This window comes from Notamacropus eugenii, chromosome 4 (genome assembly GCF_028372415.1).
Source record: "Notamacropus eugenii isolate mMacEug1 chromosome 4, mMacEug1.pri_v2, whole genome shotgun sequence".
NCBI lineage: Eukaryota > Metazoa > Chordata > Mammalia > Diprotodontia > Macropodidae > Notamacropus > Notamacropus eugenii.
Window position 1 is genome coordinate 86,588,643 of NC_092875.1, and position 18,950 is coordinate 86,607,592.

General features: G+C 46.0%; 1 protein-coding gene across 1 annotated transcript; it reads left to right on the top strand.

The window, feature by feature from the left end:
- The first annotated feature begins 8,338 nt into the window (after positions 1 to 8,338).
- Positions 8,339 to 15,880, top strand: LOC140500280 (TBC1 domain family member 20-like). The gene is made up of 8 exons (XM_072602707.1): positions 8,339 to 8,552; positions 9,834 to 10,013; positions 13,392 to 13,472; positions 13,781 to 13,967; positions 14,209 to 14,310; positions 14,559 to 14,700; positions 14,893 to 15,077; positions 15,285 to 15,880. The coding sequence occupies exons 1-8, from the start codon at positions 8,426 to 8,428 to the stop codon at positions 15,526 to 15,528; spliced, it is 1,248 nt and encodes a 415-aa protein (XP_072458808.1). The 5' UTR covers positions 8,339 to 8,425; the 3' UTR covers positions 15,529 to 15,880.
- The last annotated feature ends 3,070 nt before the right edge of the window (positions 15,881 to 18,950 follow it).

An 18,950-nucleotide genomic window follows, 5' to 3' on the forward strand; every position in this document is an offset into this window, starting at 1 on the left:
TAACTGGAAGGGTTGGAAACAAGGACAGATGCCCATCAACTAGAAATAGCTAAAAAAAAAAAAAAGGCCATGCAAGAATATAATGGAGTATTACTATGCTGTAAGAAACAAATCTTAGTTCAGAGAAGCATGGGAAGGTTTACAGGAATAGATGCCAAGTGGAGTAAGCAAAACCAGGAAAAATACTGGCATAAACAGAATTAAAACTTAATTAAAATAATTAAGATGACAAAGGTTGGTCCCCGGGAAGAGAGGAAAATGTTCCTTCCTCTCCCTATTGCTCATATTGTCAGACGCATTTGATGTGTGGATTGATTTTTCTGCATGACTTTTTTTTCTCCTCTATTTTAAAATTTTTTTTAATGAAACTTTTTCTTTTTATATCAACATAGTTTTCCACTGTATCTTTCTTCCTCCCCTCCTCAGAAACCTATCCCACATAATAAATAGTATTTTCTCTTTATTTGTTGAGGCAGTCAGGGTTAAATTGACTTGCCCAGGGTCACACAGCTAGTAAATATCTAAAGTCAGATTTGAACTCAATCCTACTGACTCAAGGGCTGGTGTTCTATCCATTGTGTCACCTAGTGGCCCCCTTCTCTTTATTTTTTAATCTTTGCTACAAGAATGGTTCAATGAATAGAAGGAGAGAAATAATCAGAAATAAGTGTGATATAAAAGTACAAACAAATAATATAAATAAATGTTTGTTTTTTTAAACTAAAAAAGGGTGGTGAATTTATCTTTATTAGAAGTCCTCAAGTCAAAGCTAGGTGACTTCTCATTGGGTATGCTGTAGAAAGCAATTCCTTTTCCTCTCTCACTCAATGTCCTTTGAGGTCCCTTCCAACTTGGAGGTTCTATAATTCAGCTACCCTTCTCACATTTCAGCCCTATCTCTGGGGAAATGCCATGTAGAGATGGTTCCAAGAAACCAGTAACCGGCTTGGGCCTGTTCTGGCTATGAGAGGGTAAGGGTGGGGGTGGAGATGGAGTGGGTGGGCAGAAGGAATCTGATTGTGGGATTACAACAGAAGCTACCAAATCACATGGCATAAGCCTATCCCAGACTCATAGAGACAAGCAGCTCAGGACAGATGCCATGCAAGGGTCCCGTGAGGGGAAGTTAGTAGGATGAGAATCCACACAGTTTTTCCCCCTGGCTTGAAACTCATGCCTGGATGAAATCTGAGGAGTGAGGGGTGTGTACGTTAAATGAGGCACAATCCTCCCCTAAGAAAACCCCTGGTTTCAAGGTGGACACCCAGTTCCTGCCTTCAGATAGCTCTGCCCTTTCCACCTCCACCCTTCAATTCATGGGTTTTTCTACAAAGGGAATTTCATCCCTAGACTGTTTCTTCCTTAGAGGAAGAACAGATTGGTGAGATCCTGGGAAGGAGCAAAATCTGTGTGCATTTATACTGGCTCCCAACTCCCACCAAAAGGGGCAGGCTAGGTTCCCAGAGGGAATAATGCCACTGTTCCCCTCAGGTTTTTAGGATTAACCTTGAGGGGTTGGGATTTTTATATTGTTGTTCATCAGCCCCTATATAATGTGCCCTCCCAAACAAATCAAGTAATTGACAAGCAAGAATTTACTGAGAAGATATAAGAAAGGACAAAATTACAAAACAATCTTGAAAAAAAAGGTACACTTTTCCCTCTGCATACACATAGTCTTTGGTGAGAGCATGATCAAACTTAAAACACATGGTGAAGCATCAACGTAGAGAACATTTGGAGACGCTTTCAATTCCTGTGAGTCATTTTCTCTCTTTGAAGAGTTCTTATCAAGTAGTGAGGGCAAAGCATCTCCAAATGAATAGTCCCTCACTTGCTCAGCTGGCTGAAGGGTCAGTCTACTGTTGGATTAGATCAAACAGGTAACTGGGCTAGTATGCTTCTCACTGGACTAAGTTGCTTTATGCTACCAGCTTCTCTCCTCCAAAGAAGCTGGACCTCTGATGGCCCTGATGAATTTTCCTGGTTTCACTAGTCACCTGGGCATTTTCCTTTTTAAAGGTTCATATAGAGATAGCCAGGTGGCACAATGGAGGGAGCACCAGTCCTTAAAATTAGAAGGACCTGAGTTCAAATATGGCCTCAGACACTCACTAGCTGTGTGATCCTGGGCAAGTCACTTTAACCCTAATTACTCCTTTAAATTTTTTTTTAAACTCATGTATCTTAGATCAGAAAAGACTAAACACAAAAGAAATAGAGGCACTATGTATCCGCAAACACATTAAAGTCAATGGAGACAGGACAGTCCTCCATCTTGTTCCCCTCCCAGTGGGAAAAGCCCAGAAGGGCCAAGAAAATGTGGTATGTGAAGAGAGTTCTGGTTTTATGCCTGCTGAGTCATTGGTACTTCTGACTCTTTAGCAAATCAAAAGATTCCACATCCCCATAGAGCATCAGTCACCTCAGTTACTCATGCCCTGAAGTAGGCTCACCAAGCTTCTTCTAATTGAAACCAGGAAGGAAATATTGCATGTACTCTGTATAGGAGGATACCAGGAAGACCAAATTTGGACATATCCTAAGGACTTGGCACTCACTGGCCATTCTCCCATTACAATACTTCCTCTTCAGATAATTAACAGTTACATACTCCCTTTCTGCAGGCTTAAGAAAAACAGCACAAGGGCCCACGTGGACTACTTGAACTATTTACTGTAGTTGAACACATTTACTATATGTCACCAAGAGTCTATATCTGTACAAGTTATCTCTTGGTTTTGGTGATAACAGTAATAGCAATAACTAGCATTTATAGACCACCTACTGTAATGTGCCAAGCACTTTACAAATATTACCTCACTTGATCCTCACAACAGATGAGGAAACTGAGGCAGGGGAAGGTTAAATGACTTGACCAAGGTCCCACAGCTAGTAAATGTCAGAAGTAGGATTTGAACTCAGATCTTTCTGAGTCTAAGGCCAACACTCTATCCACTGCATCTCTGGTATAGCTGAGTCTGCAGTGCTTCACCTTGGTCAAAAGCTGAAGAATTTTCCTGGAAATTCTGATAGGGAAACAGATTGGTGAGACACTGGGAGGTGGTAAGATTTGAGCACAGGCACAGAAATTTCTAACATTTCCCTACTTCCTCTTCCTTTTGCAAGCCCTGTCCCAAAACCCATTGGTATAGGACCCTCTCCTTATTGGTGGAGATGAATGTCCTTTCTGCCTTGCTTCGAGGGACAAGGCAGAGTTGGTGAGAGATGAGAAAGCTTTCGCTAAGCATCAGTTCATATAAGTCTTTCCAGGCCTCTCTGAAATCTTTCTGTTCATCATTTCTTATGGCACAATAGTATTCCATTAAATTCATATACCATAACTTGTTCAGCCCTTCCCCAATTGATGGACATTCCTTTGATTTCCAGTCCTTGGCCACCACAGAGAGAGCTGCTATAAATATTTTTGTACATGTGGGACCCTTTCCCATTTTTATGATTTCTTTAGGATACAGTTCTAGAAGTGATATAGATGGATCAAAGGATATGCACATTTTTGTAGTCCTTTGAGCATAGTTCCACATTGCTCTCCAGAATGGTTAGACCAGCTCACAACTCCACCAATAATGAATTAGTGTTCCAACTCTCCCACATGGCCCCTCTCTATTCCAGGAGATCAGAATGGCCTCCCAGCAGTAATCTCCTGCTTCCCATCCTGGCAGGAATGAAAGTCTTCTTCGGAGAAGAATCAGCGGAGAAGAAGCTAAAGTTGTCTATATTGCTTCTCTTAGAGCCATATAATAATAGTCCTTGCGACATGTAGGACTTTCTCTACACATAAGACCCACTCTTTTTATATTTGACCTTTGAAAGTGAATTTCTAACTTCTATGAACTGATGCTGAATGAAATGAGCAGAACCAGGAGAACACTGTACACAGTAACAGCCACATTGTGCCATGATCAACTTGGATAGACTTAGCTCTTCTCAGCGACGCAAGGATCTAAGACAACTGCAAAAGACTCCCAGTGAAAAATGCCATCCACATCCAGAGAAAGAACTTTGGAGTCTGAATGTGAATAGAAGCACACCATTTGCTCGTCTTTTCTTTTGTTGTTTTGTTTTGTTTTTCCTCTTTCTTATGGTTCCTCCTATTAGTTCTAATTCTTCTTTATATCATAACTAATGTGAAAATACGTTTAATATGAATGTGTAAGTAGAACCTATATCAGATTACATGCTGTCTTGGGGAGGGGGAGAAAATTTAAAACTCAAAATCTTATGGAAATGAATGTTGAAGACTAAAAGCAAATAAATCATATATATACACATAGATATTATTATTTTAGACTTTATATATAAAAGAAAGTGAGTTTCTGGGGCTATGAGGGGCCGTTAACAGGCTGCTACACCAGACAGAGTCTCCTTGCCTGGCTGTCATTGACTTTGGGGGTTGGATCCCTATCCTCTTGTGCTAGAGAGAATCTGCGTCTGCCATTTTTTTTCCAGGTGAAAGAAACGGAGAGACATATAGGAGTGGGACTGAGGTTTCTTGTCTGCCATGGGGGTGGGCAGTGGCACACTTTAGGAGCTGAATACTTATATTATAGGCAGTTATGAGCTATACTATCTACTATGACCAATATAGGCGTCAAGATAGAACACACTAGACCAGGCCTGTACAACACATAGCCCATGGGCCACTTGCGGTCCACGGACCTGTTGTACATCCTCCACGTTTTTCACAGGCTGACTGAAATCCCTTCCCTGACTATATATTGTGTGGGCCTGCACTAAACTGGGAGTGATAACAGCTGTTATGACTTGAATCTGTACTTGTGACAATGAGGACAGATGCAGGAACCATTTGCTGAAGTGACTGGATGAGACCAGGAGCAGAAGTACAGTATTTGAGTGGGGGAGTTGACCCTGCCAGAGACTGTCAGCTATTGTGAAATTCAGCACAGAAAGACTTTATGGACAGGGACACCAACCTCTCTCCCTGCCCTGTCCTGGCCTTCGTATTTACACTCCAATGTCCACACTTGTCCCCCTCCCTTCCTTCCTACTCCACCCCCCAAAAACACCCATGCACCCATGTGCACACACATGTACTCACATTCTGCTGCATGAGCACAGTGAGCTCTTATGTTTTTGACCTTTCAGAGGCACTAAAAAGCTGGAAGAAAATCTGGTCAAGAGCAATGCTTCACGGAGGAACATTTAACTGGTTTCTTTGGTATGTTGCAATCATATTTCATATAATTCTTTTTGCTTAAATTTAGCAAGTCACTAACCACAAAAAATCTCAGAAGCCTAAGAGGGATGGTAGTTTGGGCATGTATTGGCTGAGTGCCCTCTGGTGGCCAGTGGAGCTGCTGAAGCTATAAGAAGGCTATTTCATGAAGGCCTCAGCAACTCTAGTAGGGATCTCCCCTCCCCTCTTGGTGCAAAACTCAAGTAGAGCACCTCATTACGAACAGCTCACTTATGGCACTTCATTAGGATAACAAATGACACCCCGTCTTCTCGTAAGCTTAAGGAAAACCTACAAGGGAAAGGAGTAGACTAAAATTGCTTCTAATACCAAATAATAATCTATCTTCTTTCAAATCTTGGTATATAGTGAGTGTCATATGGACTTTTATCTCTGTCCTATAAATTTGATAGCACAGAGCTCAGTTCAGAAGAAATGTTAAATAAGTGTTTATTGAATGAATGGCTGGACAAACACAAAATGCAGGTAGTTCTGGAAGGTTTCCTAGATTAGGGATCAGGGTATGTCAATCAGTCAGTCAACATTAAGCACCTTCGATGTGTCAGGTACTGTGCTGGCAGAATGTGTCAGAGGAATAGGGAAAAGGAAGAGGTGCCAGATGGGGGTTTCAGCTGAAGGGGAGAATAAGAAAAGGCAGTCAGGCCATGTCATAGCTAAGGTTCCCAAGGTACTCTCAGTCATCAATTGTTCTTTAGGAGCGAGATTGGTCATAGCATATCAGCTGAGTTCGGATGCTTTCTGGCATGGTTCTGGTTTTCATTATGGCAGCCATATACTTAGTTCTCATAGTCTTGTTTTCTTCTACTACATTCATTCATCTAGGCCTTCTCATGTGTGGTAGGCTATGGCTATGGCTGGGCTTACACACTTCATAAGAGAGAAAAAAGGTACCTAAGGATAGCCAGAATTTCACAGGGGAAAAGCTCTAACCTATAGAGCTAATAGGATTACCAGCCACTGGGAGGTGGGGTGTGTGTGTATGTGTGTGCTTTTGGACAGTGGTCCTATCTATGCAGCTAAAACATATTCTTTTATTTCAAAAATAATTTAAAATTTTGCACTGGCGACTGATCCTGAATGTCCCCTTCCTTCCTCATATAAACCACTCAAGCTCACAAAAGAGGACATGGTCTGCCTTCTTAGATCTGATAAGGAGTATCCCATCATTAGGGTATGTAAATCTGTTGTCATTGAACCAATCCTCTCTGGAATGATTGGCAAAACTGGCTGATGGAGGACTTTGAGAAGTGATATTCAAAGAGATGGTGATTGGGGGTGAGGGGAGTTTAATGGCCAAGACCATTAGACCCAATTCTCTCTAAACCTAGAGCTTCAGGGGTTGTTGCCCTCTAGAGCAGAGGTAGTTATCTGCTGTTTGCAGATGACTATGCACTCAATGCAGCCTCTGAAGCTGAGATGCTAATTTTCTGCTGCCTGTGCTAATTCTGGCCTAAAAATTAACACAGAGAAAACACAGGTGCTCCAACAGCCACCACCACACCATCCATATGTGGAACCATTGGTTACAACAAATGGAGAAGTTCTGAATGCTGTGGATAAGTTCACTCACCTTGGTAGTGTACTTTCCAGGGATGTACACATTGACAATGAGGTTGATGTACACATTGCCAGAACTAGCTCAGTGTTTGGGAGGCTCTGAAGAAAAGTTTGGGAGAGAACCAAACTGAAGGTCTACAGAGCTGTTGTGCTAAACTCATTGTTGTATGCTTGTGAAACATGGACAGTCTACCAATGCCATGCCAGGAAACTGAATCACTTCCATTTGAACTGTCTTAGGAAGATTCTGAGGATCACCTGGCAGGATAAGGTACCAGACACTGAAGTACTTGCTTGGGCTGAACTGCCAAGTATTCCAACTATGCTTCAGAGAGCTCAACTCCAATGGGCTGGCCATGTTGTTTGAATGCAAAATGTGCACTTGCCTAAAACACTATTTTATGGAGAACTCACATGGGGTAGGCAATCACACGGTGGTCAGAAGAAGCGATACTAGGACACCCTTGAGGTCTCTCTCAAGAATTTTGGATTTGATTGTGTGACATGGAAGACACTGGCACAGGACTGCTTGGCATGGCATGCCCACATCAGAAAGGGTGCTGTGCTCTTTGAGCAAAGCAGAATTGAGACAGCACAAAGTCAATGTAGGATGCGCAAATTTGGAGTATCCACCCCAAATGTTCACAAAGACTACCTGTGCCCAATCTGTGGTAGAGCCTTCTGAGCCCTTATTGGTCTGATCAGCCACAGTCGGACACACTGAAACTTCACTTTATCATGGTGATGTCATCTTGGTCCTGTTTGAGAAGGAAGCACAACAACCAACCAACCTTCTGGAGCCCAGAAGGAAAAAGGCCAGACTCTGTGTGACTGTCCCTGCCATGGGAAGGCGTCCCTTTCTATGCTTCCTGTCCGTCTCTTGTTTCTACATAATTGTTGGCATGTAGACTGTGAGTTTCTCCAGAGCAGGGACCGTTTGCCCTGTGTTTGCTTCCCCAGTACCTAGCAGAAGGCCTGGAACAGGACACTTCTCGACCTGATAAGGAGAGGCCTTGGCACTCAATCCCAAGCAGAGCTAGAACCAGCATTGCCAATGAGTATCCTTGCTCTCTGGCCACGCTCTCTGTGTTAAGAGCTAAGAAAACCCACTTAAACAATAAGCCCCTTCCACTGCCACCTTGGCACCTCGGTTTGGGAACCGCCAAGCACACTAAACGTCTTCCTAGATCTCTTTTCTAATGGCGCCGTCTTTTTCCATTACATTCCTACACCATGAAGTGGTCAGCATTCCCCAATCAACGTGCTTTCGATTTGTTTCCTTCCAGCTTTTTGCTGGTCCATTGCACAGACGGGGAGCTGGCCCCTGCTCTCACACCCGCAGGTTTTCGTGCTTCCTTTCAGGAAGGCCAGATAGGGAATACGTTGCTCCACCCCGCCAAGGGAACCAACTCTGGAAAATTAGTGATGAAAGGACTACATTTCCCAGGCAGCCCTGCGCCCAGGCCCCCTCCCCCGGGCCTTGGACGCCAATTGGCGAAAGTGAGGAGTGACGGCCTTGGTGACCAGTGAACTCCTTGGACGGTGCCTGCAAGAACGAATGAACAGAAAGGGGCGGGGCTTGCAGCAGCAGCCCGGCTTTCTAGACTCAAGAACTGAGGTGGTGGCGGCATGAGAAGGGTCCGCGGAACCGGAGACCGGCGGGGAGGTCGGGATCGGGGCGGGAGCGGGGCTAAGGCTGGCGAGGGGAAGGTGACATCGCAGCAAGCCCGTGGCCTCAAGAGTAAGCCGAGCACAGGTGAGTGAGGGGCTAGGAGGGGGCAACCGGTTACGGGAGAAGGCCGGTGAAAGTAGGAGCTGACTGGGAGAAGAAAGCCAATGGAGAGACGAGGAGTAAGGAATCTGACCAATAGCAATAAGGCTTGAGGAAGGCAGCCCAATGGTGGCACAGAAGACCGGGGACCGGGCCCATAGAAGGCGGAGTCAGGGAAAAGGAGGCGGGTCTTTGTAGGGAGCAGGGCCAATGTGGGTGTGGCCTGCAATTAAATTCCATTTAATTTCAACTAGTATTGAGTGTCTACTAAGGGCCTGGCACGTGCCATTCCCCGAGGCTGCAGAGAGAAAGAAAAAAGTCCCAAAACTATTCCTGCGTTTTAGAAGTTTAAGATTGATTGAAGGTGACTCTGGAGGGAGGACTGCAAGCATTCCAAGCAGGAAAGACAGCCCTGGGGAGGGCTCTGTGCAAGAATGGTGATGGGGGCCAGACCCAGGGTTAATATTGACAACTATTTCAGTATAATTGGTTTCCTTTATAATACTACTCTTTATTTTATACAGTTAAAAAGCTTATTCTGAGGAGGGGTCCATCAATTCACTCCAGAATGGAGGTCTCAGTACTTTTTGAAGACCAGCAGAAAATTGGATGATTGAAAGTGGGGGGCTTTGAAAGTTGGTCTTAGTGAAGACTGAACTTGTAAAGAAGTGTCCACTGCTCTGTGAGGGAGAGATTTGGTCTACTTGAGGAGGGACCTCTCCAAAAAGGGTAGCCTTTGTTTGGGAGCACTCCTATGGGCGGCTAGATTCAGGTTAAGGTCTGTTCCCCATGCTTGGAATGCTTACTATTCTCCTCTGAGGCTCAGATCAAGGGTCACCACCTATTTCATGCCTTCCTGAATTCTTATTCCTCCCCAATTCATTTGTATTTACCTGGCACATAGTTTGTATTTATTGATCAGCCCTAAGCTTAGAAAGTGTTAGGGGGAGGGTTTTGTTCAGTTAAACAGTTTTACTTTCAGGGGTTTGGGGAGGTGGCATCTGTCTATCTGAAAGCTCCAACCTCATGAATCTTAGGGGAAACTGTAGGGAGAAACTGAGCTCCCCTGCCAGTCCTCAGAGAGCTCACAGACGAATTTAGTGGGAGTAAGATTAATGAGTAAAAGATTCCTGGAGCAGGTTGTACTTGAATTGGGATGGGCCAGCCTAGGAGGGTGGTAGGATATGGGGAAGTGAGTCAGGGGAATCTTAGGGGTCTGGTAACTGTTCTCAGGACTTCATGGGATTTTGGCTCCTGTTTCTGCAGAATCCTGGAGAAGGCAGAAACTGCTGCAGATTCATGAAGCCTTGAGCCAGGACCCTGTAGATGTGGAGTTACTTCGACTGGCTGCCCAGAGCCGAGGGGGCTTACTTAGTGACCAGGTCCGGAGAAAGGTCTGGCCTCGGCTTCTGGGCCTCAGTCCCTATGACCTGCCACCCCATCCAGGTGTGAGGGCAAGGGTGTGAAGGGGAGGCTGGGAGAGAAATGAGAGGGAGATAGAAATAAGCATTAACTTATTCCTAAAATCCTCTACTACCCTCCAGTTCTACCCTCACCTGGCTGAAATATCTAGAGAAAACAATGGGAACCTCAGGGCATAAAGATATGGGCAGAATTCCAGAGTTCTAAGGCATTTTAGGAATCCTCTAGTCCAAACCATTCCCCATACCTGAGCAGGGGTCTTTGGACTACAGTTTCCTTATCTACAAATCAAGACATTGGACTGAATAGGCTATAAAATGAGAAGATTGGACTATATGATAAAAAGATCTCCAGATTTAAAGATGGAAGACATGAGTTCAAATCCTAGTGCTGCTGATTTATTCTGCTTCTTACTTTGTGTGACCTTGGGAAAGTCATATAACCTTTCTGTACTTGACAGTCCTCATCTGTAGAAGGAGGGGGTTGTATCAGATGACCTTTAAGATTCCTTTTCCATCTGTAATCCAATGATCTCCAACAAGTAGTCATCCAACTTCTCTTTGAAGATCTCCAGTGATAGAGAATTGCTTATCCCCAAATACAGAGCATTCTACTTTAGGACAACTCAAATTGTTGTAAAATTCTTTTCTGCTAGTGAATCAAAATTTACCCTTCTGCATCTTCTAGCCCCTTTTCCTAGTCCTAATATAGGGCATTCCAAAAGTTACTGTGTAGTTTTACATATGAGGACACACTACACAGAGTGGTTGAAAGATTCAGGAGAAACCTGGGTCCAATCTTACCTCTTGCACTTCCTAGCTATATGACTTTTAACTTTTTGAGGCTTGGTTTCTTCATCTGTAAAATAGTGACTAAAAAAAAAGTCTCTGTAGCCTGAAAAAGAATGGTGTAGTGGAGAACCTGAGGAGTACTCAAGTTCTAGCCCAGTCTTTGACCTTCAGGGGATCCAAAATTCTTAAGTTACACAAAAAATTGCTGATCTACATCAATGGAGTAGTTTCCATACTAGTAGTTCTTTGCAGGAAGGAAGGAAACAAGTACTATGAAGGAAATATCTATATGTGGTACCATGCTAACCACTTAACAAATATCATCTTACTTACTCCTCACAGCAACCCTGGAAGGTAGGTGCTATTATTATCCCCATTTTACAGTTGAGGGAACAGACAGAGAAGTTAAATGATTTTCCCAGTGTCAAAAGCTATGAAATGTCTGAGGTTGAATTTGAACTCAGGTCTTCCTGATTAAGGCTCAGTACTGTATCAACAGCAGTGAAATCACACACAGGTCCAGGCAAATGTGTGTGTGTGTGTGTGTGTGTGTGTGTGTGTGTGTGTGTATGTGTGTGTGTGTGTGCAATCTGTGATATACAGAGATGGATGGATAAACTGGACAGACAGACAAAAACATAGTACTGCATAGGTTGTTGTTAGGATAAAATGAAATAATGCACATAAAGTTCTTTCCAAATCTTAATACCCTATGGAAATACCAGCTATCATTGTTATTCCTGTAACCAGAATATTAGTTGTGGAGCTATCTCAGGGACGAGGAATTAGATTTTCTCTGTTGGGCTTCAAACCACAAGGACTTCTAAACCTCTGAGCTCACACACAGACTTTGTTCATTCACAAGGCCCAGCCTGATATGTTACTGTGTGCTTGCCTCATTATGTCTCTACACAGATTTTATTCTGATAAGTCTCAAAATATAGCTCAAGTCTATGTCTCTATAGACATAGGAAAGGTATTGTTCCCCCATCCCCACCTCCTCAGACCTGATACAAGCACTCAAGGTAACCTGCAGTTATCAGATATAGGATAGTCTTTATTTCACACTACAGAAAGTACATAAACAAATGTAGGAAACTCATGAAGGACTCATAATAACCCACCAGCATTCATTATAATTGTCTTCTCTTGCCAGTGGTGGCTTCATTTTCTTAGGGTTCTATACAGACTCCACAGTGGACATCACGATGACTCAGTGCCACCCTTGGGCTGGTAAATGGGCAACCCTCTTCCCATTGGCTCTGTACTGTTTGAACACCTCATTTCTTGGGAGCAATAATATCCCAGGACACAGCAAGCTTTTATACAGCACTTTAAAGGGGGCAAAAGCACTTTAAAAAGATTATGTCACATGATCACCAGGTATGATCACGTTTTCTTGTGGAGGAAAGACTTCTAATAGACTTGGTATCCCATGTACAAACCAGAATTCTTGGTTTTGATGCAGGCTGAGAAAGTAAAATATTATATGTGTGGAGCTAAAGTTTTAGTATGAATAGACAACAATTCAGTGACCTGGGTTTCAACCAGCTCCTCTTTGGATGTTTACAGACAGAAAGAACAAGTAGCACTGGCCAACTATTAGGTCAGTATATACACTGTCAGCCTGGGAAAACTAGTGTGTATCTAGATGTCCTACCCCTTAGGGCAGAGGTATCAAATTCCAGGATTCAGAATTCCAAGGGAAGTCAGAACCAAATAAAATGTAATTGGGAATTAACAAAATAAATAAAAATACAGTACAACATAGATAATGTAAACTCGTGGTTTTCTAAGTCAGTATGAAGCCAGCTGATTTCCATTGCTCTTTGAGTGTGACACTACTGCTTTAGGCTGTGGGACATTGAAGCTGTCTATGATAATACTCATGGAAGGGGCAAAGGTTATCTGTGATACCTGGGGAGCTACAGTTAAATGGAAGAGGAACTGAGAGTTTGGAACTCCCCCCAGAGTATGCCAACATTGTGTGTGATCCTTTTGTCATTAAACCAGTTGTCTCTGCTTTATTTATCCTTGGATGACTGGCTGTAAGCAAAGTTGACTGATAAAGAACTTTGAAAAGTGATTCCAGCCAAAGAGATGGTGTTATTTTTTTGTTTTTGGAGGTGATTAGCCCCCTAAGATTGGGCCCAAATTCTCTGAGTTAAAAGCTTGGGGATCAGAGATTATATTACCCTCTGAAGCCCAGCAGAAGAAGTCTAAACCCCTCTTCCTTATGTTAGTACAGCTAAGGATAAAGACTGATTTTAACTACCTATGTAGTTAACTACCTTACCTTAGGTAAGCCCCACCCTCTCCTGGTATCCTTGTTTTTTTATCTGTAAAATGAGGGTGTTGGATATGTTGATTTCAAAGGTCTACTCCAGCTCTAAATCCTATGATTTTTAAATACTTGAAGAAGTGATTAGGTCATAGTCTCTTCTTCTTGACCTAGGCCTTCTGTAGCACGGTCTCAAGTTTGCTGACTAACTGAGGGTATTTAGCAGTGCTGAGGATGGGTGAGTGGGAGCAAGTTGAAATCTTTTTGGACCTCGGAGGAGCGTCCTAAATGACCCGAAATTCCTGCTTCCCCGCTTTTCGCTTCCCACAGGCCGAAGCCTACTTCGGGACCATAGAGATTATCACCAGGTGCAAATGGATGTGGAGCGCTCCTTGGCCCACTTTCCCCGGGGTGAGGTGCCTGGCTTGGGCTAGGGACAAGGAGGGCAGCTAGGGGGTGAGTGAGGAATTGGGCTCAGGGTGATAGGGTGGTGTAATAGAAAGAACACTTGATATGGAGTTCAGAGGACCTGGGTTCAAGTCTTTTTTAGAACCCTACATGGGTTCTAGAAGCCTTCATCTAGTTACTTTACTTCAGTTTCCTCATTTGTAAAATGAAAGGTTTGGATTAGATCTAAGTCCTGTGGGGGAGGGAACCTGGACAGGCATGGAAGAGACTGTGACAATGACAATGGCTGTCCTCCCCTTCTGCCTGGGCAGGGATGCGCCCGGAGCAGAGAGCTGTGCTACAGGAGCAGCTGGTGGCAGTGATCCTGGCTGTGCTGAGCTCCCGGCCAGAGCTACACTATTACCAGGGCTACCATGAGGTGGCGCTGGCTCTGCTGCTGGTGCTGGGGCCACGTGCAGCTGCTGCCTTGCTGGATCAACTCTCCATGCACCATCTCAGGTACCCAGGGAAGAAGGGGCATGGGCCCCAGGTGAGAGCAGCTCCCCACACACCACTTCAGGTATCCAGAGCCAAGGGGTGGCAGGAGGATGTACAGGCCTGGAGAGAGATAGCTCTTCTTGCACAGCCTAATGGGCTTAGGGCATGAAGAGGCACAGCAGTTCACCTGGTATCACCTCAGAGGAGCTGGAGGGAGGCATAGCCTAGGCAGATACCCTCTAATGCCTGGGACATCTATCAGGGACTTCATGGACCCCACAATGGATAACACTTGGCACATCCTGAACTATCTGCTACCTCTGCTGGCACGGGAGAGTCCTCAGTTACATAGCTTCATGGAGAGGTTGGTAATGCTTTCTTGAGCCGTATGGGCAAGGGGAAAGGGGTCAGGGGTCAGAGCCCTGTGGGTAGGTATGTGGGCAGAGCAGAGCATGACCTGGGACCTGTAGTGGGGTGGTCATGGGGCAGTGGGTCAGTCCCAGGCACCTGAAGGCTGTGTAGGGGAGAGAGGGAGGGTGTTATCAGGAGAGTGGGACAGACTCAGTAGGGCAGGAAGGTGCTCAGCCTAAGGCCCCAGCCTGTTGGTGCCAGGGCCGAGGTGGGAACAGTGTTTGCCCTAAGCTGGCTGCTGACCTGGTTTGGCCATGTGCTACCTGAGCCCACCCACGTGCTACGTCTCATGGACTTCTTCCTAGCTTCTCACCCACTCATGCCTGTCTACGTGGCTGCTGCGGTATGGACTGATCTGGGCTGGTTGGGCTGGGGAGGAGGGAGGCTTGGGATCAGAGTTGTACCCTGTGTCCTAAGGGGGTCTATGCGGTGGGAAGGAATATACTAAGAGCCAGCTTTGACCCTGGAGGTCCTGGTGGGGGAAGCAGGATCCAGAGACCTAGCTCTGACTTATGCCACTACCTGTTGTCCTCAGGTGGTTCTGCACCGGGAGCCAGAGGTCCTAGCAGGCCCCTGTGATATGCCAAGCCTGCACCAGCTACTATCTCGTCTGCCACAGCCCTTGCCCACTGAGTCCCTCCTAGCCCAGGCCCTGAACCTCTTTAGCCGGCACCCCCATTCCCAGGTGGCCCAGGAGGTTGCTGTGAGAAACCACAGCAGGTGACCTACTGTAGGCTAGGGTCTAGGGCTTGGGGGAGACATCCAGGAGAATGGGGGACAGTGGGGCTTTTGGTTGTGGTGGGATGCCAGGGTGGATCCTGAGGGAAATGGACTGAGGAGGAGACTGGGTCAGGGAGTGTTCCATAGTCCAAACTCAAAAAGTGTCATTGATTTCCCCTCCGAATCCCCCCTTTCCCACCTCCCCAGCTTGTCCATTGAGGACTCCTTCACAGCTCTGCAAGCAGCCTCAGCGCACCAGCGGCCTGACCGGGTCCTACAGAAGCAGCGGCAGCAGCCAGGGTTCCCGAAGCCTTCAGAGAATCAGAGTGGGCCCAGCACTCTGGTGAAAGCAGCTGTATGGGGTCTCTCAGCCACATTAGGGGCAGCAGCCCTGGCTGTCACACAGACTGCACTGGGCTGGGGCCCTGAAGTTCTCTGGAAGATCTTCTAGATAGACTTTAATTGAGCCTAATTGACCTCCAAAGAGTGGACTGGCCATCATCAGACTGAGCATAGCTCTAGTAGCCATGGCTGGACTGACCAATCATGATAGCACTGGCAACAGTAGCCAGCTGAACAGAGAGACTTGAAGAGACGGCTGGGAAAGGAAGGTCAGACATTCTTCCCCTCTTTCCCAGAGGGATAGAGGCATTAGACAGAGTTCATCTGAGGACAGTGCTGGGGGACAGAACTGGGGAGCCGTTGGTCTGGACCATTCGACCCATCTGTCTCCCTCCTTCCCCAGGGCAGAGGTGAGCCATCATGGTTTTGTACCTGGACTAATAAATTCATACCAGCCTGGCTTCCTGGCTCCTGGGGAGGGCATCCTCTTCTCTGTCACTGGGCCAGGCTAACCCAGACAGGTTTGAGGAAGTGGAGGGTTCATTAGCGAAGTTCTGCCTCACCCCGCTCCTAGAAAAATGGTATGCTACTGTTCCACATGGTTGCTTCAGGGAGAACAACTGGGCATGAGAATCTTCAGGCCTCACTTTCTCATCCCTCCTTCAGGCCTGGTAATTGAGATGAAATGAACAGAGACAATCTCACAGACAGAAAGACAGACACAAGCTCAGGAAAAAGACTAAAAGGTCTGACAAACTGAGGTGTAAGGAGAAAGGCAGATTCAGAGAGAGAGGTAGATAGACTCAGAATAACACAGAGTCCTGAACTGTTGAACAGATAGACCCAGAGATAGGAGACAGAGAGAGAGAGCCAGACTCCAGAAGGGTGAAAGATAGAGTGGTCATGAACTAGAACATGAAACCCAGGCAGGTCCTCTAGATGTGCTCCCTCCCAAAGGACCTGCCTTTTCTCAGGGTAGGGACTTTCCCCCCCCAACTTCCTCTCCCCCCCCTCCCCATGTCTGAACACTGCAGGATAACAGGAAATTAAGTTTCAGGGACAAAAGCAGATCTATCAAGAGTCGCGTTTATTCTCCTCTTGGAGGTGCGGTGCTCCGGGGAGCTGGTGCTATTGTGCTTAGGAAGGAGGTCTGTCCGTCCGTCCGTCTGTCCGGCCGGCCCCGAGCCCCCCGGGCCGCAGCCCCAAAAGCGGGGCATGAGGAGGAGTCAGGCGGAGGGGGAGAGGGGGACGGCCCACGTAAAAATCCCAGCCTGTCGGGGCAGGGCAGGGGGAGTATGTACAAGGATGGGGAAGGGAAGGGAGTCATGTGCTGCAGAGGGGAACAGGGGGAGGGCACAGCTGCCCTGTCCCCCCACAGCCCTAGCTCTCCCACTCACGCTGGGTGGCCCCGGGGCCTGTTGCAGTCAGTACAAAAACAGAGGTGCTACCTATACACGTTCCTTCTACCTGAATTCGCTAAGGTGGGATATTGTGCTGATTCAGAGATGGGGACTTAGGGAGGGAAGAGAAGGAGGGACCCATGGCTTTCCACGGTAGGACAGGGGGGCAAGGCATTGGGGAAAGGGGGCCCCCGGCCTGGCCCAGCGGTTGTGAGACCTGCTCACTGCTTAGGTAAGTAGGTAGACCATGTGTGTGCAAGCACAGAGGAGGAACACAAGGGAGGTAGGGAGGGGCCCAGGAAGGTTTGATGTGTGTATGTGAATGTGTGTGTGTATGTGTACAACCATGTTTGTGTGACTGTGGTAGTGTGTTCCTGGGCTTGCGTGTGTGTGTGTTCCTGTGTTCTACATACAGCTGCATTGGTGTGCCTGTGTGTGGCTTTTCTGGGTGTCATACAGTTTGGAAGACTGTCTGGCTGTGCTTGAGTGTGTCATTGTGATGGAATGGGATTGGAAGCTCCCTGAGGGCAAGGACCATATCTTAGCTTCTTTTTATGTTTCCCTTAGCAGCTAATGCAGGCTTAGGCTCATAGAGGGTGTTCTATGAAGATGATAAAATCTTGGAGCTAAGAGAGCAGCAGATGAAGTGGAGTGAACACTGGACCTTGAAGGAGGTGGTCTAGTGAATCCCACCTCCAGTACTTACTAGCTGTGTGAGTTTCCTCACCTGTAGAATGAGTAGAATACTTGCGGTACCTACTCCACAGGGTTGTTTGAGGAACAGGTAAGACAATGCAGTATGTCAAGTACTTTGTAAACCATAGAATGTTCTAGAAACATCAGCTCTGATTAGCCCAGCCTGAACTTGAGCTGAAATCCTCTCTACATTATCTCTGGCCATACTCATTTGAAGACTTTCAGTAATAGGCAGTCATTTTCCTTTAGGACAATTCTACTCTTTAGAAACGTCTTTTTTCCTCACAACAAAGGGAAATCTGCCTCTCTGTGATCACAGCCCCTTTGCTCCTATTTCTGCCCTCTGGAGCCAAGCACCAGTTGAGTAAATGAATGGATGTGTATGCATATCCACCACCATATAGCTGTGCCTATGTACATGGTAGTAATTGGTGGAGAGGGTTGTGATAGGGTGGGGGTGGAGGAACAAGGTGGGAAAGATGTGATTGTGTTCTGCTATATAATGGTGTCCCTGGGTGTATCATGGAATGATGGGTGAACCTAAGGCAGAGGAGCGGAGGTCCCTGCACTCCCCCAAACCCTCCTTCTAGGGTACCTAGAGTTGGAAACCTCATCTCTCAAAGTTGGGGTGGTGGCTATGTGTGTGACAGTGTGTTACAGTGTGTGACAGGGGGTTAAGTCTGTGTTGTGTTCAGTTCTATCTCTGAGTCTCTATTTCTGTTTTTCTCTCCTGTCTGCATACCTCTGTGTCCGTCTTCCCTGGGTCTCCATATAGCTCAGTCATTACTTTCAGGGCTAAGAGGGGACCCCCACTAGCCATCTAGTCCAACCCTTAACTGAAAAAATCCTTGTCCTCTCTCTAGATCTAGGATCAAAGGATCATAGAACATCAGAGCTAGAAGGGTCCTTTGACACCATCTAGTACAAGTCCCTACTTTTACAGAGGAGAAAGGGGAAGCCCAGTTACTCAAGGTCATACCCAAGAATGACAAGAATAGGAGTACAGACAGCCCAGTTCTCCAGATTTGCTGTACTCATTCTATTACACACTACACTGCCCCTTGGGTAGCTCTGTAGCTCAGGAAAGCTATTGCCAAGTCACCCCCTGCTTTCATCTTTGTGATTCTTTCTTCCACGTCCTTCTGACTCACTTTCTCTTTACTTCTGGAAGGAGTGATCCCTCCCTGCTCCTTGAACTTCTCAAATCTCTTTCTAACCTTTACTGAGTCCCACATGTTCTGATTATAAAAGAGGATTACACTATATATGCGTATATGCATGTTACCTATATGCGTCATCCTCTCAGACTGTAAGCTCGGTGAGGGTGCAGACGTCATTTTCCAACACTCAGCATGCGGTTTTTTGAGTGGTATTCTTTTGTCTCTTGCGCCCCTGATGCCCCTCACTATATTTTATGTTTCCTTATTTCTCGGTT

Coding starts and splice junctions, on each gene's coding strand:
- LOC140500280 (XM_072602707.1), top strand. CDS start 8,426: ATGAGAAGGGTCCGCGGAACCGGAGACCGGCGGGGAGGTCGGGATCGG. Junction 10,014..13,391: donor TGACCTGCCACCCCATCCAG/GTGTGAGGGCAA, acceptor CGCTTCCCACAG/GCCGAAGCCTACTTCGGGAC. Junction 14,311..14,558: donor TTACATAGCTTCATGGAGAG/GTTGGTAATGCT, acceptor TGTTGGTGCCAG/GGCCGAGGTGGGAACAGTGT.